At 33.1% G+C, this 18,844-nt stretch overlaps 2 protein-coding genes across 6 annotated transcripts in view; one reads left to right on the top strand and one right to left on the bottom strand.

Moving 5' to 3' along the window:
- Positions 1-470: 470 nt before the first annotated feature.
- On the bottom strand, positions 471-17,319 carry LOC109544510. 5 transcript variants are annotated; one of them, XM_048664220.1, is made up of 6 exons: positions 17,200-17,319; positions 15,665-15,770; positions 15,109-15,222; positions 12,455-12,513; positions 5,808-9,197; positions 471-5,168 (listed from the first exon to the last, which is right to left on the bottom strand). In XM_048664220.1, exons 5-6 carry the CDS (start codon positions 9,147-9,149, stop codon positions 1,962-1,964), a joined length of 6,549 nt encoding a protein of 2,182 aa, XP_048520177.1. In that variant the 5' UTR covers positions 9,150-9,197; positions 12,455-12,513; positions 15,109-15,222; positions 15,665-15,770; positions 17,200-17,319; the 3' UTR covers positions 471-1,961. The 5 variants fall into 5 exon arrangements, with proteins under 5 accessions (XP_048520177.1, XP_019770311.2, XP_019770310.2 ...); XM_019914752.2 differs by having other exon boundaries at positions 471-9,197; XM_019914751.2 differs by lacking the exon at positions 15,109-15,222 and having other exon boundaries at positions 471-9,197.
- Positions 17,320-17,431: 112 nt separating this feature from the next.
- Positions 17,432-18,844, top strand: part of LOC109544511 (RNA polymerase II transcriptional coactivator) — a 1,970-nt gene continuing 557 nt past the window's right edge. The window contains exons 1-2 of the mRNA XM_019914756.2: positions 17,432-17,791; positions 18,603-18,844. Coding sequence (XP_019770315.2) covers positions 17,735-17,791; positions 18,603-18,844 — 299 coding nt within the window. The 5' untranslated portion in view covers positions 17,432-17,734. The remainder of the gene's footprint in view (positions 17,792-18,602) is intronic.

The raw sequence follows: 18,844 nt of genomic DNA, 5'->3' as shown, positions 1-18,844 counted from the left end.
TATATTAGGAATACAACTCAAATTAAATAACACATATTTCCTTACAGGAAAAATTCATTATTTTTGGGAGTGCAATTGGTGTAAAGTGTAAATCTCAAATATATCAAAATCAAAGTTAGAGTTGGGCAGATAGGATTTTAAAGTGAAATACATTTAGAATTTGGAGTCGAATTCCAAAAGAAGTAGAATAATATACCGGGTGTTTTATTTAATATAAGCAAGTACAAGCTACTTTTGGAATAACCGCAAGTGTAGTACAAGAATTCATGTGCCTGTCAGTAGAAACCTGATAATATAGTCATCTAACGGTTTTAGTACATGAATTGTCTAAAATAGTAGACAAAATTTACATACTTTATCGGGGTGTAATATGGGATGCATTCGATTTAAAATAACTAAATATTGTATTTATTTGCATAATTAATATATAAAAATAACATTTAAACTATATGCTCAAATAAAATATGGAATATGGAAAATAAAGTGTAATTCAATATAATAGTATCACATCAATGAAAATGTGTAAAAATAATACATATGTGCTACTTGCTAAAATATTTACGTTAAATAATGCCTTCATTTTTTAATTTTCTTACATGAACATTTGTGATAAAAAATTAGCCGACGTCAACAAATGATATTTGTTTCCGATGCATTAAAACTTGCCACTGCTTTGCTGACCATCTATCTATCCCGTAGCTACTAGTGCTTTCAAAAACAAAGTGTTGCGTAATTTGGAATCCACACATTATTAAAGGCATAATTTACTGTAAATGAGACATTGTGTCTTGTGAACAACCCATCTCAACTTGAACTTTATTTTCACGTTAATTGAGTAACTTCACTCTATCTACTAAATTATGAAGTAAATATTAACCAATCAAGCAATTATAACAAATATAACAGTAAAATTAAAAACATAAGCAGGGTGCAAACACTTTTGTGTATGATTTCCTCTTTTAATTATAAAAACGTTAAAAAATATTTCAAACACGTGAATTCACCAACAACGACTAACAAATAACATTGGTTACGTATACTTTCTAAATGTAAATTTCCTTATTTTAACCACACTGTATATTTTATATCTTAACTAAATGGCAACGTATGTATACAAATAACCAGTAACACAAACATGGTATAGAAGTGTGGATGTCAATGTAAGTATCTCCTGGTACATAACTTTTACAATGCCAAAACCTTTACAGCATGAAATGCATTTTCAAAATATTGAACCTTTCCATAGTTTATATGCAACTTACAGTTGATATAGCAATAAACAAATAAGATGAAAAATTATACGTGGTGTTTCAAGCAAAGGAGCATTATTTTAATCACTTATTTCACAAACGAAAAGAAATCCAGTTTCTTAAGCAAACGATACCTCAAAAGTTCAGTACGAGTACATAAGGTGTTGACAAAATAGGTATTCTCGAAACCACCCGAAAATATTTTAGTCAATTTTTGCCGTATATTGTTGAGAAATTAGTAGTTTTAATTATTACAATTATTGCTTCAATACCTATTAGATTCACTGTCAAATAAGGCTAGGTGCACGATAAAATTAATATAGATTTAATAGTAGGGCATACATAGCTCTTCTAGTGGCTAACAAAAATGCAAAATTTATAACTGTTCCTATTTTATTGAACATTGCAAATGAACTATTGCATGTGCATCCCGTCTTGTATGTATCGACATTGACCAATTGGCCTACCCATTGATGAAACGTCTCATTGAATCCACTGTTAAAAACACTTTTGCTAATTCCCTACAATTAACTCACTAGTTAAGCATAATGATGTTATATTCGGGCATGGAATAGGAACGAATTTTAAATAATGTCCCCTACCCATGAAATGTCTAGTACAAGATGTAAATCGGCTGATTAGTTTGAATAGCAATAAATAGCCCAATATTTCTCTCCACGGCAATATTTTTGTTTTTGGGTTTTCCACTATTCATTTTTGGGTTTTCAATATTTCTAATAACGTATACGTCACATTCGTTTTTCCATTAGCTATAGCAACTTGCAATAATGTGTTTCCTTGATCATTACGAGCATTTGTAATAGCTAGTAGGTCATCAGATGTCACTGATCTTAGTTTGTTAATGGATTCTACATTACCACTTACGATCTCCTGGAATAATTCTGCTATTATTGTTAGCAGGTTAGTGATGGTTTGATCCTTCGAAATATTAATAGGCGTTTCACCTGCTCTGTTTTCAATTTTATAAGCGGCACCATGTTTCAATAATGATCGGACTAATTCTCCGAAGCCAGCTTTAGCTGCAACATGCAGTGCCGTGCTACCACTATAAGCAGTTTTAGCATTAACAAAGTTATTTAATTTTTTAGGCTTTACATGTTGTAACAAAAGTTCAGCGATTTCCTTATTACCTTTAGAAGTAGCTGTATGGAGAGGAGTATTACCTTTGTTAGTAACTTCAGTGACACTAGCACCATTTTTTATTAAGAGGTTTACAATATCTATGTGTCCAGCGCTAATTGCGAAATGTAACGGTGTTCTTCCATCAGAATTAGCCCCATCTTTTAGAAGAAGCTGAACAGTTTGTAAATCACCTCGACTAGCAGCAACGTTGATGTCTTTTTGAAGATGTAGTAGAACGTCAGATGATTTGACACCCAAATAACGTAGTTTTACATTAATCGCTTCGATCTTTTGTAAAATATCTGAAACAGCCGGATAAGTCGCTCCAAACACAACTTTTATTTGATCAACGCATTCTGTGTATGCTTTAAGAGCTAGTGTCAATTTGCCTTGAGCAAAAAATATGTTTCCTAAGGCATATTGACTATTCAAGACTTGTGGATGGTTTGGTGGTAACTCTGATTTCTGGATATTTAAGACCTTTTGTGCTGTTTGCAAGGCCTCGGTATATTTATGCTGTGCAAAGAGTGCCGTGGATATGCTACTCAACGTTCTCAATGTATCACTGTGATTAATACCTAAAATAGTTTCTTTCTTTTTAAGCACTTGTTGAAAGATTTCCAAAGCTTCTTTAGATTTATGTTGACTTACTAAAACCACTGCTATATTATTTTGGGCAGAAATTGTGTTTATATCATATGGGCCAAGAGATTCTTTCCTAGCTTTATAAACTGCCTTGTTTATACATAAAGCTTCATGAAAATGTCCCAGGCGGTTTAATACCAATGCCATGTGAAACTTAGTATTTACGGTCTCTGTATTGTTTGAGCCTAGTACTTCTCTTTGTTCCTCATATACTTCTCGAAAAATTATTAAAGCTTCTTCATATTTGCCTTGCCTATGTAGAACTAAAGCGATATTACTTCTCGTTTCTAAAGTAGTGGGATTATGCAAACCTAACATGTCTTGTAATTTCTGATAATTATCTATAAAAATCTTTAAAGCGTCTTGGTAATGTCCTTGTTTATATAAAGTAAGGGCTATATATCTTTGAATATCTAGCGTGCTTGGATTGTCTGGTCCAAATATCTCTTTACGACGTTCCAATGCACTTCTGAACATTTTTAACGCTCGTTGGTAATTTCCTAGCTCCAAAAGTTTATAAGCCTCATGAATTTGAGCGGATACATCAACTTGAAATATTTGCTTCAATTCCGCGACTTTGGAAAATTTGCTCTGAATTCCAACTACCACCAAAGTTTTGTTCTCCTTATTACGAGCGCCCATCACTGATTTTACCTTGTCAATATGCTTTATTTTGTTCAAGTCCTTAATGACCACTGTTTTACGAGCTTCAACCTTTTCAAAGCAATCACTGATTAATTTAAGTAAACTAGTAATATCTGCATCTACACTGAGGTCTGATGGTGTTTTCCCGCTGGCAGACACTGCATTATATATTGCGCCATAGGACAGTAGAGTTTTTACAATTTCTAAATGTGAGAATTTGACGGCATAATGCAATGAAGTAAAATTCTTCTCATCGACCATATTACTGTTGGCTTTATTCCGTAATAGAATTTTTACAACGTCATGATAGCCTTTCCAGGTAGCATAATGTAATGGCGTCAAGTTGTTCGCATTTTTTGAATTAATTACTGCCCCTGATCTAATGTGAGTTTCAACATCTAAAGATATATTACGTTTGACAGAGTTAAACAATTGATCAATTAACCCTAATAGGTAGATAACATCTTGATTCCTTGCAATGTCCAATGGTCTCAGACAACTGCTAGTAACAGCATTATAGATTGCACCATTTTGTAATAAAACTTGAATAACGTCTTTATAACCATTTTCAGCAGCTAGATGCAAAGGCGTACAGCAATTTAAATCCTTAGCGTTAATGTTCGCACCTTGCATTATTAAAAATTTCACAACATTTAACTGACCTGTCATTGCAGCATAGTGTATTACTGTCTGATTAGCTGCACCAAGCTCATTAACACTTAATCCCTTGCTAAGAAAATATTTCACAGTGGCCTCATGGCCTTCCCTGGCCGCAATATGTATTGGCTTTGAACCTGCATTATTTCTAGCATCAATGCTACATCCTTTATCTACTAAATAGCTTGCCACTTCTAAGTTGCCTTCTTGTGAAGCAATGTGAAGTAACGTAAAATCATCATTGCCTTTAGAGTTCATATCTACCGGTTTGTGCCCCATTAACAATCTCACCACTTCAAAATGATTACGTGCAACTGCTAATTCTAAAGCCGTTCTCTTTTTCTTGTCTTTATTATCAACTTTTGCTCCATTCCTTAATAGAACGGAAACAACATTGACATGGCCAAAAGCAGCAGCTCTGTGTAATGGAGCGCCTTCCATGTTTACAAAGTTAACGTTGGCACGGTTTGCTATTAAAACTTCAGCAACGTATTCGTGGCCTTCTGATGCTGCAATATATAATGGTGTTAATCCATGGTTATCCCTAGCGTCAGCATTGGCACCCTTTGCCAATAGATCATTTACTATCTCTTTATGGCCTCTTTTGGCAGCCGCATGCAATACTGTAGCATTTTCACCCACGTTGAAATCAACACGGGCATTATGTTTCAGCAATAGCTTCACAAGATCTTTATAACCAGCCAGCACTGCCATCAATAAAGCTGCTCCTTGTTCTTCATTAACACTGGCTCCATTTTCGATAAGAACTGCGGCGATCTCTTTGTAATAATGTTGAATTGCAGAAACCAATGGTGTTCGGTTGTCACTCTGAAAATTAACATTGGCATAGTTAGCTATCAAAATATCGACGATTTCTTTATGGCCAGCTTCAACAGCCAAGAGTAACGGCGTCCCACCTGCAGAATCTCTCACGTTAACATTGACTTTATTTCTTATTAAAAGGATCACAATATCTTTGTGGCCTCCTGCAATAGCCGCATGCAAAGGTGTAAAACCATACTTGGCCGCGGTGTCAACTTTAGCTTTATTTTCGATTAAAAAAGCAGTAACATCTTTATGTCCTCTTCTAGCTGCGAAATGCAATGGAGTCGTGCCATTATTAGATCTCACATCAACTTCAGCTTTGTTTTTAATTAAAAGAGCAGTGATATCATTGCTACCGTGTGATACAGCTGCGTGTAGTGGTGTATTGCCAACCCAATCTCGACCACTAATTTGAGCATTATTCTTAAGTAAAAGTTCGACAAACTCCTTGTGACCTTGCAGAGCAGCAATATGTAATGGTGTTGCACTATAAATGGTTTTATCATTTACAGCTAATCCATTTTGTATTAAAAGATGAGCAACAGTCGTATGACCATTTTCTGCTGCATAATGCAACGGTGTCCACTTACTGTTATCTTTACGGAAAATGTTAACTTTATTCTGGAGTAAAGTGGCAATTACCTTTGAGTGTCCACCCTGTGCTGCTAAATGTGCTGGAGTCACGCCTTCGTTTGTAGCAATATCAGTATTTGCCTTATTCATCAGTAAAGTTTCAACAATATTTTCATACCCGAATCGTGCGGCGTAGTGTAATGGTGTTTGATTACAAACTCTATCAACAACATTAACATTAGCTCCAGCCTTCAGTAACACATTAGCTATTTTCTCATGGCCGTTCGCTATTGCAATGTATAATGGCGTACTACCATCTATAAATCTGGAATTAACATTGGCGCCCTTCAGTATCAAAACATTCACAACTTCTAGATAGCCATTCCGTACTGCTCCATTTAATGGTGTAGCTCCTTCATCGCTTCTGCCATTAACATTTGCTCCTTTGTCTAATAAAAAAATAACTAATTCGAGAGAACCACTTTCGGCAGCTATATGTAGTGGCGTAAATCCAGACATCGCCTCATTAATATCGACAGTGTCTTCTTTTTCCAGCAAAAACTTAGCAATAGCAACATGATTGTTGTATATGGCATAGTGCAAAGGCGAAAGCCCTACACTATCTTTAGCACTAGTATTTGCATGATTTTTTACCAGAATTTCTACAATGTCGTTGTGACCATTCGCAGATGCAAAATGCAGTGGTGTTTTGTGTGCATTATCTACAACATCAACATGTATATCTGTTTCTCTAATAAAAAAATCAACAATAATTTTATTTCCATGTGTAGCAGCAATATGAAGCGGACTTTGATTATTTACATCTTTAACGTCGACACATAGTTGTTGTTCAATCACAAATTTTACGACATTAAGACTTGCCCCAGAAGCAGCAAAATGTAATGTAGTCCATGCGTTAATACTTCTAGCATTAATATCTGCTCCTTTTTGAAGATACATCTTTAGATTTTCCAGATTACCTTTCTTCGCTGCATCAAACATTTTTTCTTGAACAGTAAGAGCCGTAAGATCTTTTTCATAATTATCCTTCAGTTTAGGAAGATTCTCTATGAACAATTTGTCAATATTTTTCTTACTTTCTTTTACGCCTTCTAAAATCAGTTTTTTAGCGTTTAGAATAAGCAATATTGTGGGATCAGATAACAATACATCTACTATGGTGTTGTAGTGTGCCAAATGATCACGCAACCATTTTCCAGTTAATAAAGGAACAATATTGTCTAAAAAATGTTGTTTGGTCTTTCGCTGCTTTTTGGAATTATCTGGCATGATTGACAATATATCTAAAAGAAGCATTTCTAATATTACTTGCAACTTTTCATTCGTCTTGTACTGGGAAATTGTTTCAATTAAACTGTCATCTAATGAATTATTTCTCAAAATGTTTTTAAGTTCAGATAGCTTTAGTTCAAGCTGATTATTATAATGTTCCCCTCTTGTATTAAAATTTGTAGTGTGTGAATGTTCAAAAATAAAGGACATTTTCTCATTCAACTTGCGTTTAAATTCTTCAATCCACCTTAGGTCGGTTGTTTGAAATTCAAAAACGAAAACTAGTTCACAAAATAAAATATTTACTTGATCAAGGTTGCCATGTTTTCTTGACATACAACTTTTAAAAATGTTCAATACCAAATCCGCAATTTTTTTTAGATTGTGGGACTCTAGTTCGGTGAACATATCCTGTAGTATTCCATTAGCAAAGAGTTTAACGCATCGAATATCATTTTCGGTCATTTTTTTCCATTTGAACTCAGCCAACACCTCCAATATTCCGACCACCTTAACGAAATCAGTTTTGATATTTTTCAATTTAGTGTTGGCAAAATTAATTATGCTTTCGATTTCAGTAAACAGCGCTTTCTCATAAATTGTTTTGTCAGTTATAGAATTGTTTAATTCATTGATGATTTTTTCAAGCTTATCATGCCCAATTATTTTTACACTATCTGCTAGCACCTGCCTATCTAGATCAACGTTACTAAAGATTCCAAGAACTTCCTTTATATCGGCATAGCTTTCACTGTTAACAATTTCCATTAGTAACCTTCTGATCATTCTAATTTTGTTGTTATAAAGAATATCGGTAATTACTTTGTCAATCTTTGAAATATCATTTTTAATGCCGGTGAAAAACTTATCTGGTGCATTATTTTCAATTTCTATTCTCTTAGAGAGTGAATAAGCATGTGATAATGAATTACGCAAAGACGTAATTATCTGTCGTGTATCCTTTGGCAATACTTGCAAAAGCAGTTGGCTTGTCGTGTTGGATAATTTAGGAGATTCAAGGGTGTTTTTAAAATGTTCACCGATAACTTGCAAAGTTCTTGTAACAATTAACTGTCCCTCCCTCTTCTTAGGATCAGCCGACAATGCCACGTTCACATATCTGCTAATTTTCTCTAACGATTCGATATCTCTAATTTGTTGGTAGTCGCTATACAGCTCTTCCAATTGAGGACAAGTGCTAACAATCTTCGCTACCGCTTTCTCACGTTTTAAGTTTGGCAAAATATGAAATGTCCCTATATTTATATCTTTCAAATTATCTTTTGCTTCTTCAAGTATCTTTGAAAACGTTTTCATGTAGGCTAGAATTTTGTTTTTATTCAATATGGCATTATAGAACAGATTAATTTCTTTTTGTTTCATATGAGAAGAGACAAAACCAACTATGCAAAATTCCATTTCTTCCCAAGGCAAGATATTATAAGTTGACTTCAACCGACGTTTCAATATGTGAATGTTTTGAGCAATAAATTTTGCAATAAATAAAAACTTTTCATCTACTTTTTCTCCGTTTGCGTAATATTTGTTTAATAAGGACATGTTTTGAAGTACTAACTCAATACGCTCTCCGATTTGAATAAATAGATTTTCGACATTTTCGTCTTGCTGAGGATCCTCACAAAAAAACCTAAGGTTTATTAGCTCCTCTTCGACAAAAAGTTGTATTTTTTCTGATAATGGCACGTTTTTTAGTTTCAAATCAGCATATGCTCTTGAAAGCAGTTCATCTAATTTGCGGGTATGAATAGCGAAATAATTGCCTGGCCATTTACTAATGAGCGTCTCAAGGAGCTCAACACTTCCTGAACGAACAGCATAATAAAATGCATTGTGACATGTTTCATCCTCATCATCTGGTAATATAGTAGTTCCTCTGATAGATAAATGACAAGGGGTTTTATCACAATTCCCAAGTAGACGCTCTAAAGTTTTTACCTTATTTTGCTTACAAGCTAAGATAACTGGGTTCGTGCCCGTAACAGGGTTGTTCGCATTATCACGATATTTCAAAGTGGCCCGATGTTCTGCATGACTGATGTAATCAATGCTGCTGCACTTTTTAGAGCCAGTTAGACCATCATTTGATTTGTCAGCCATGATCTCATCACAAAATGTAATAGCATTGACGTCGCACTTGCTAATTTTCTAAAACAAACACTTTCATTTAGTATTTTCTAAGTAAAACTACCTACTATAAAAACTATAAATTAGAAAAACAATATTTTAATCGAATGAATCGGAAACTGCCATTTTACGATCAGGCCCAATGATTATTAAGAAGCACTTTTCTGGAGTTTTCATTTGTTTTACTTTTACACATGGATTTTCACGCACAGACTGATGACGATTTGTCAAAGTATGTTGGAGTTGAATAGGAATTATTTTTTTGCAGTTCAGAAGATGTTTTAATTAATAATAAGCAGTTTTAATCTTAATTATAATTTGAATTCGCTATACATTTAAAAAAACTTTTATGAAGACTGAAGAATAATGCTTACTTTATATTTGAGATTTGTCCCAATCAATCGTTAAGTTTGCCTTGTATGTATAATTTCTTTAAGCCGCCGAGGTCTGGTGATAACACGATCGCTTGAGCTGCAGTATTGAATTGACCCATTGTTCTGCTGCCTCGACTTTGGCTGATGCTTTTGGCTTCAGTCATATTTAAATTTTGTAGCCACTAACTTGTTTTTATTTTGTTCAATAAATATTTTACATCGAAATAGCGGAAAGACTTTCCTTTAACAAACAACGACCAAGTTCAATCTGCGATAAATTCAATCCTAACTACGGTTAAACCAAATTTCGAGAAGCCATTTTTTGAACCACTCACAATCCGTAAAGATTTGCTACTCGCGTATGCTTCAAGAACCTTATGCGATACAGCTTAAGGATAAAGCTACAAGCTTTAGAATAAAAATTAACCATCTCCAAGAAAGTGTCATATTGCATAACACATGCAATGCAATTTCTTCTTATTCTTCAAATAAAGATATGCCTGTAGTACATCACAGAATTGATACTTTTAACTAGCAATTATTAGATAGGTCTCATAAAAGCACAGTCACCGACAATTTTTTTTGTTTTTAATTATTTTGAAGAACTTTTCTAAATTTCTTGAAAAAATATATGTACTACTTTTATCCTTTAATCGAAATATGTTCAAAATTAATTACAGAAATATGAGACTATTAATATCGTGGGAAACTATCCATCAACGTGGTATTAATCAAATTATTCGACGAATTAACGAAAACTACAATTTGCAAGTAGAAAATTGCATTAAATCTTGTGAAACTTGTCAATAAGTAGAATTTAATAGGAAATACTGAATCGAGCCACTTCTTACAACCGACACACCCAAAACTACTTTCGACAAAATTAATATCGATCTTACTGAATATCATATTCAAAATTATGCTTCAACAATTAGAGATGAACTTGTGATAAAACTGCAAAACGAAGCATATTTAAGTTGATGCGATTATTTGTTCTAACAAAACGACGAACAAAACAAACTGGTTGTTCGCATATAAACTCATCTTTAGTCATACTTCTTCTATAGAACCAGAAAGAATTTATGATAAATGGCTCAATATCAAAATGCATATGTAACATGAACTAAAACAAAACTGCAGAAATGAAATGTAAACAAATATTTATAAAAAAATTTTATGTTAAATGTTAATGTAATTTAATTTAAGTCAATCAAATTGTTATTGGTGATAACTTTACATTACATTTACATTAAAGATTCACAAATTGAAAAAAGTTCTGAATAAATTTAACGGACCTTTTGAAATCCGCAAAATTTACAAAAAATGTGGAACAGTAATAAACCTAAGAACTGAACAAAAATCAAAAGTTAAGTTTGACAGAATAAAACCCCGAGTCACAAGTATGATCCTATTCAGAAAACTGGGAGAAATCCTTCATTCATGTGCATAAGAATATTTTTTTTCGAATGTATCTAAAAGTGCCATTTCTCGATCAGCGATGTAGCGATGATAAAAAAAGCACCTTTCTTTACTGTTCATTTGTTTTACTTTTACGCACATGTGCGCAAAATAAATATGACAAATTGGACGTGCCATTGCCACGCGTAGTATTTTCATTAAAAAGTAACCGATAGGCTTTTTTAATTAATTACAAAAGTCAAAACATGACAATTTTAAGAATGGCATTGACATCAAATTTTAAAAATTAAGTTGACGGCTTTAATTTTTGGCTATTTTCATTTATTGTAACTTTATTTCTTAATTCGAATAAAAAATATTGTTCGATACGAGGGCGAAAATCCGTTTTTCGAACTCCTGATGTTCGAAAAACGACACTTTTCGTCCTTGTATCGAAAACCAGTAGTTAAACAAATTCAATAAGAATCGAGAAAATATTAGTAAATTTAAAACTATTGTTTGAATGATTATTTTGTACAATAGCATAAGTACACCATGTCACATGATGTACTATGCATGTCGAATCGAAATCGAATATACTCTATTGTTTTGATACTATTTCATTTTTTGTTATCAGACTTCTATGTAGGTATATACAATTATATTGTATTTGCTACATTTGGATTTAATTCGTATTTTATTCAATTCTATAAGGAATTTTTCCGGCCACATGTAGACCTTAAAATTCTAAATAGAATTGGTAAAATATTGCTATTTTGCTTCTTGGGTTTATCGGTCAATAGATAGTGGCCAAAAAAATAAGGGCCTCTAAAGGCGAAAAAAATAGTGGTTTCAGAATTAAGAATAATATCAATAATCCTAGAGTCGTGAATGAAAGGTATTCACTTAGTCACTAATATTAAAGAAAATACAAAAGAAACCAACATACATTTGAAATCGAATACCTACCAATAAAGGTCAAAGAACAATAAAAAAAATTTTACAGTTATAAAAACAAACATATCATAAATAGTAATTAAACTCATTATGTGATCGATAAATCTACAGATAACAATCCAAATTATATTAATCTTCTAGAAAAATTTTTTTAAGTTCTAAAAAATTCTCAAAATGTGTTAAAATGCAAAATACTTCGTAAAAAAAGACGACGGATTCCAATAGAACTTAATAAAAAAACATTGATTATACCGCCAGGAAATATTGGTGAGATTCTATATGAATTGATTTCATCAAATTGAAATTGACACGGAAACGAAATAATAGTAGTTTTCGATACAAGGGCAAAAGGTGACGAAGTCGAGGGTGTCAATTTTTCAGGAGTTCGGAAAACGGATTTTCGCCGACGTATCTAACAATTTTTTTTATTCGAATGAAAGACATAAAACGAATTATAAGTTATAACAAACAAAAATTGCCAAAAGTACAAGGCATCAACATCAGACAAATGAAATTGTAATTTTGAGAATTTCATATTCATTCACTTACCAGGGATGGTGCAGATGAAACAGGCGGGGTCAGATCAATTCCGACCAAATTTTCTGCTTCTGAAAGTAATATCTATTAGAATTCCACAGACGTTTTATAAAGAGAGAAGAAGAACTAATAGATATTCAAAGCACTACCAATATGCCTTAAAAATAGTTTACATCGACGATTTTGTTGTTAAAAACGTGAACAAGCCTTCTTAAAACCCACCACATAAATATATTTCCAATAAAACTTTTGTTGTTTGTGCGATTATTTGATTTTAGGTTAGTGGACTGTAAACATTTTTTTTAATCAAAATTAAGGAACTTGGACCTTGATACCCGATTAAATAGCCATTTAGATAACAACCCCCTATATATAAATGCCGCTACCCAGCAGACAGACTTAATTTTCATTTATAAGCAGATTGTTGCTGCTATTATATCATAAACACTCACTTTGTAAATTGTTTTAAAAAGTTGATTTTAATACCAACTTATTTAATTTCAATATATTTTATCACTCAAACTCGGATTTTACACGTATTTCTGTAAAACTAATTAAATAAAAATTTAGATCAAAATAAAATGTGGACAACGTATTTCATAAACGAAATGAAAAGCAATACCTTTATTGAAATACATATTTTAAATGAATAAAAATGTTAAAATGTTTACATTAAACTCTTTCTTAGTGACTTTTTTGGTATTGAACTTGTTTGTTTCGATTTTTCCAAACATATAGACATTCAGTCAGAGATTAAGCCCTTCGAGCACAAAAGAACATAGTCATCTTCCGATTTTATTTGAATGCAGGAAGATAATCCATATTTTCAACATTCTGGACAAACAAAATTATGTAGGTATGTACAGTTTGGCCTGCCTCATTCGAGAGCTTATCCCATGCGCAAATTAATATGTACCTACTTCTAAGCTAATTTAATTTTAATTTAAATTTAATATGTACCTACTTCTAAGCTAATTTAATTTTTAATAATTTAAAGCTAAGAAAAATATTAACATTGTCACACGACTCGGTGAAAATAAATAGGTTGATTCAATTCAAATAAACGACAAATTTGAGCCGGCTAAATTGTGCGTAAAATTTAATTTTTGTTAAATAAAAAATAAAGTTCTTTTAGTAATGTCATAATTTATGCAACGTGAATAATAACCCATCTTACAATTTTTTGAGTTTTTCCGAAGTTTCACATTTTTTCACTTTGAATTAATTGGTTGAGTTTTCCCGTATTTTGCCTTATTGAAACTTATTTAATTTTTTCAGTAGAATTTAAAAATATATGAATAGGTTTCCGGTGTTGTTTAAAAAAACATGAGCCTGATAGGTAACTTTACGGAAACTATACAGAGTGCCCCACCGGGAACGCCGCGATCGATATCTGGCAAACTATAATTAGGAGAAATTTGAAAATTGGCAGACTTGCCGAAGTCATTAAGGGTAAGCCATCTAAACGATTTCCGAGATAGCCACACTTCCGGTTATACCGGAAGCACTTGCTCTTTTTAAATAAAACACCTTTATGTATTATTACATTTTTAAATTCCACTCCAGATTCTAAATATATTTCATATATAACATTCTATACCTAAGTTTAACCGTTTAAGATATATTTGAAATTTTATGTAAAAAATGACAGTTGCAGCCAATCGAATAATTATTCATTTTTCTTATAAGGAAATATGTTATACTTAATTTGAGCCGCAGTTCTGATTGAAAAAGACTTACTTTAGTTGAATTTCGACAACATTTTAAAAACTATTAATACGAAGTGATTAAAACAATAAGTTCCTTTTTGATTATTTTATTTTATTCAGTATTAAAAATAAGGGTAAGTTTGTGTAAAGTTGTCTATTCCAAAAGTGTTGTCAATTAAACATTTTGATATGGCCATTTTAGCGCATCTTATTTTAAATACTGTCTCTCTTTGTTGCCATGGCGAAAGTCGCCATCTTCAATCAAATGCCAAAGGAATACTTCCATACTGAATGCCAAAGGAATCAAAATTGGATTAAAAATACCTATTCGTTTTCCCGTAAAATAAAGTTTTGAACAAGTTGGGTCACCTTGTACGTATCAAAAATATACGTGTAAGCTTTAAACAGGATGTTGAACATTCCATTATAATCAATCAATTTAAATTCGAATATGCAACAAAAGCACATTTTAGGATTATTATCTTCAATAACTGAGTCTTATCCAAACGATAACAGTATTGATAGAACAACACTTTTGTGCTGCTTTTGTTTTAAAACGAATCCGATTTCAATATTAACTTTCAAGCAGGACCTACACTTGATAACATATAGCATAACATCGTCATATAACAATGTTATATGCTAGATGTTGAAATAACAGGTTCGTCCACACTTTTACAAAGGATGGATAGCATGTAGCAAGTTATATAGCAGGAAAATTTTCTATATTTTATTATAAAATATCTAACATGCTAGATAACTTGGCTACAAAGCAGCGTTATATAGCAAGTGTGGATCCGGCTTAAGAAACACAAGTGGGAGTATCGTTTAAGATTCGCCTAATTCGCAATACCATTTAGGGACCGTGCCTAAATTACGCAAGAAAGCTATTAGGGGTGAGGAGTTGATACATTTTCTTATCGCGGTATTACATGGAGAGCTGGTGTAAATACATACCTTACGTAAGATTTTTATAGTCCATACTAGAAATATACAAAAATTCAGCAATAATATTATTGATGACTTTATGATGGCCTGTGATAGAATCCCTTCCAGCCTGGTTAACCAACCCTTGGATAGAAGATTAAAATAATTTAGATCAAATATCAAACATATTAGATAATTTTCAAATTAGATGTTAAAACAGGGTGGCCAAAGTTCAATCAATAACCCTGTATCTAGTTAAACACTGCGCGCTCTCCGCCTTCTATCTCTAAAACGGTTTAAAGTATAAAAAAATGTTTGAAATAAAAGTTGTAGAGAATTTAAAACACTAAAATATTTATAATAAATTGAAATACCGTAAAACTTACCGGAACCGACAGATTTGCAAAAAATGCGCGATTTTTTTTTACTTTACGACTACAGTCGCGTCCACACTATCATAACAATGTTTTGAGAAGTTTTTAGATGTTAAAATAAAGGTTTATACGAGTTTACAGCTTGTTATCTTGAATTCCGAGATTGTTACCCTATTTTGACTTATAAAAGTTTGTTTGTAAGTGGTACTTACAGATTTCTCGGTAAACTGCAAATAGTATCCACTGCACTAGTTCAATATTTTGACCCGTTGATTCACAAGAAACTTTGCGGATCCTATTAAACGTTCAAACCGGTGTCTGAAACAAAAATAAGCGCTGCTCAAACGCCTTCTTGTTCATAAAGCACACAGAGCAACCGGGAACCAGGGTGACCAACTTTTCAAACGCGTACGAAATTACCTGACGAATGGCCACCCTGCGGGGAACTACCCGAATCGAAATCTCACAAGGTTGTCATTATCTTGCCGATCTTGTCGGTAACATTTCTTCCAACCAAACGGTACATGTCTAATATTGCGCAATGTTAGGCAAATTTTTCGCCTTAGTGTTCGTCTCCTATCAATTAAATTCGTAAGAAGTTGGGGTTGTTATTATCCAGTGATTTACCAGTTTTTCGATGGTCGCCGTGAACAAAACAGGTTTCTCAGCAAAATTCCCAAAAAGAGAACATCTCCAATTATGGAGCAGAATAGACTTTTTCATGCTAAGTTAGATTCTCTCGGACTTTTGTTCGATTTTTATGAAACTTTGAGTCTTGTCAGCTGGATATGTTGTGTAGTCATAGTTAGATCCAATTCAGCTCCGACGGAATACGCAACTTGCATTTCACACGAGCATTTTGGTCAATTTTGAGTCATAGTCAATTTTTATGAAACAGCTGGATGAGTCGTGTAAAATTGATCTAAAGAGAAGATTATTGGATCTGCACGTCTCATTTATAGCGGTGGAATCAGTGGCTTTATTTTTGTAAGAGTTCCCGGATTAGCTGTTTGGCGATTTTTTTTAGAGCTTCAATGGCAGAAGAGCGCTTAACTGGACTGGCACTTCTCCACGTTCACAAAACCATACCGATTGATAGAAGTGGAGGAAGTCATAACTCGTTTTGCGAGAAGACAATAGAAGAAAATTGATTTTGATATGATTAAAATTACTACGACATATAAAAATACAATATATTTTTAATTACATTTATTATGGCAATTGAATTGAAGCCTGCCCTGACTGAATCTCTTCTACAGGACTCACCCCCTGACTTGAAATCCGACCAATCAGTCTTTATCTATTGCCGAATCCGCCCTTTTCCTTGGTTTCGGCAGCTATGCTGCCATCAGAAGCCTTGTTGTATGGTTGTATGGCTACCATCTTCGAATGAAGATTAAAACTTAATTTTAGAAGGAAATTAAAAAGATATTGGAGACTCAGGCGCAACTACAGGCTAGGTAATAAACAATTTGTATTCCTCGACTCTGCCTCGATCTAAAACCCCCCCAACAGTACCTGCGAGGTTGTTTTTTTCTTTCAGAAACTGTCGGATAAGAAAAATTCGTCTGTAAGAAGTAAATGAACTTTGACACACTAGTTGAAGCCACCCTGTATATTCGTGAGAGCATTTAAATAGTAATAAAGAGCTAATAAATAAATAACACATGCCAAGAAAATAAACGAAACAGAAAAACGTACAAACTATGGATAAATCTTCAAACTAAGGGCCTACTCACTAGTGTACCTTAGAGTCTGGTGGTCGTATAATATTAATAATTCGGGATTTTATTAAATACTGAGATGTTCGTGCTGGATCGGCCAAGGCACATCTTCGGAGTATCACCAATGTCGATATTGTTCTGTATTAATGTATTATCAGAGATTAGGAGAATATCTACAGTACTAATATCTGGTATTATCAACTTATTGCAAGATTGACACACAATTTCAAAAATTGTCCTGAATGTTTCTGTTCTGAGTTTAATATTTCGCGATCGTATCCAGGGTAATAGAGATAATGAATTAAGTGAAGATCATAGATAAAGACAAGTAGACAAGCTGGTGAGGGTGAAGATCTAGTTCGTCACAATCACAATTCACTGAAATGAAGCCATAACCAGTTTTTACTTGATATGCGTGTTTCGTTTCTATAGCGTCTGTAATCTGTGTTCCTTCATTACTTTGACGGCAAGCTTGTCACTAGTCAAATCAATTGACTGTTTTGCTATTCTGCCGGTAAACCAAAGAATTTTCATACGTAAACCATATTTTCTTACAAGATGCCCAAGAAATCCAAAAGAGCAGATACCTCCGACTCAGATTCTGGTCCAGAGGACGTAAGTTTGTTTCTGTGTATACCCTTTAAAAGTAAAAACATTTGAACATTTCGTAAACTTGCATTTGTTATTATTTATAACAATTGTTTAAAGTAGGTTCTCTGTAGCCCCTTTAATATGCGTTATGTGGATTACATGATTTAAATATTTAACATTGTGTATTTCTCGATTAATTTTGGGCGCTGAGAAATGTTATGGTTTTATTCAATATATCGTGTACTATATATAAGGTGTCCCACTGGGAACCTCCGCGATCGAAATCTGACAAACTATCATTAGGAGAAATTTGAGAATTGAACAGTGTGCCGAGATGATTGGGGGCAAGTGATCTAAAATATTTTCAAGATGGCCACACTTGCTCATTTTAAATAGAGAGTATTATTGCATTTTTGAATTCTACTCCAGATTCTAAATATATTTCATATATAACATCCTATACCTAAGTATAGCCGTTTTTGTTATATTTGAAATTTTATGTAAAAAATGACAGCAATCGAATAATTATGCAATTTTCCTATAAGGAAATATGTTATACTTAATTTTTTTAAATTTTATGTTATTCAGTATTCAAAATAAAGGTAAGTTTGTCAATTGGTAGATTTGTAAGTTGTCAATTTAATGTTCTTATATGGCTATTTTGCCCTCATCTCATTTTAAATACGAAATGACGAAAGTGGCCATTTTTAAGACAAAGACCAAAAAATTCTGACAGCTGTCAGTTACCTTTGAAAATAATTAATAAACATGCGCAGACGCTTAAATTAGACAAACCGAGATTATGTATGTATGAAGAATGTAGCTTTTTTTTCAGAGGGAACCAATTAAGAAAAAAGTGAAATCTGATAACAGTTTCCGTACTGAAGATAGTGAGCCTACTTGGGATCTGGGTAAAAACCGATTTGTAAAAATCAGTGACTTCAAAGGTAAAGTCTATGTCAACATTAGAGAATTCTATAACGCGGACGGTGACTTGCGTCCCGGGAAAAAGGGAATTATGCTCACAGGCGAGCAGTGGCAGAGGTTCAAAGCCTCAGTAAACGAAATTGATGAAGA

This window comes from Dendroctonus ponderosae, unplaced genomic scaffold, assembly GCF_020466585.1.
Source record: "Dendroctonus ponderosae isolate FM_Combo_2020 unplaced genomic scaffold, Dpon_F_20191213v2 Dpon_F_20191213_2, whole genome shotgun sequence".
NCBI lineage: Eukaryota > Metazoa > Arthropoda > Insecta > Coleoptera > Curculionidae > Dendroctonus > Dendroctonus ponderosae.
Note: the sequence above shows the minus strand (reverse complement) of the source record. Positions and strands in the feature narration are given on the sequence as shown.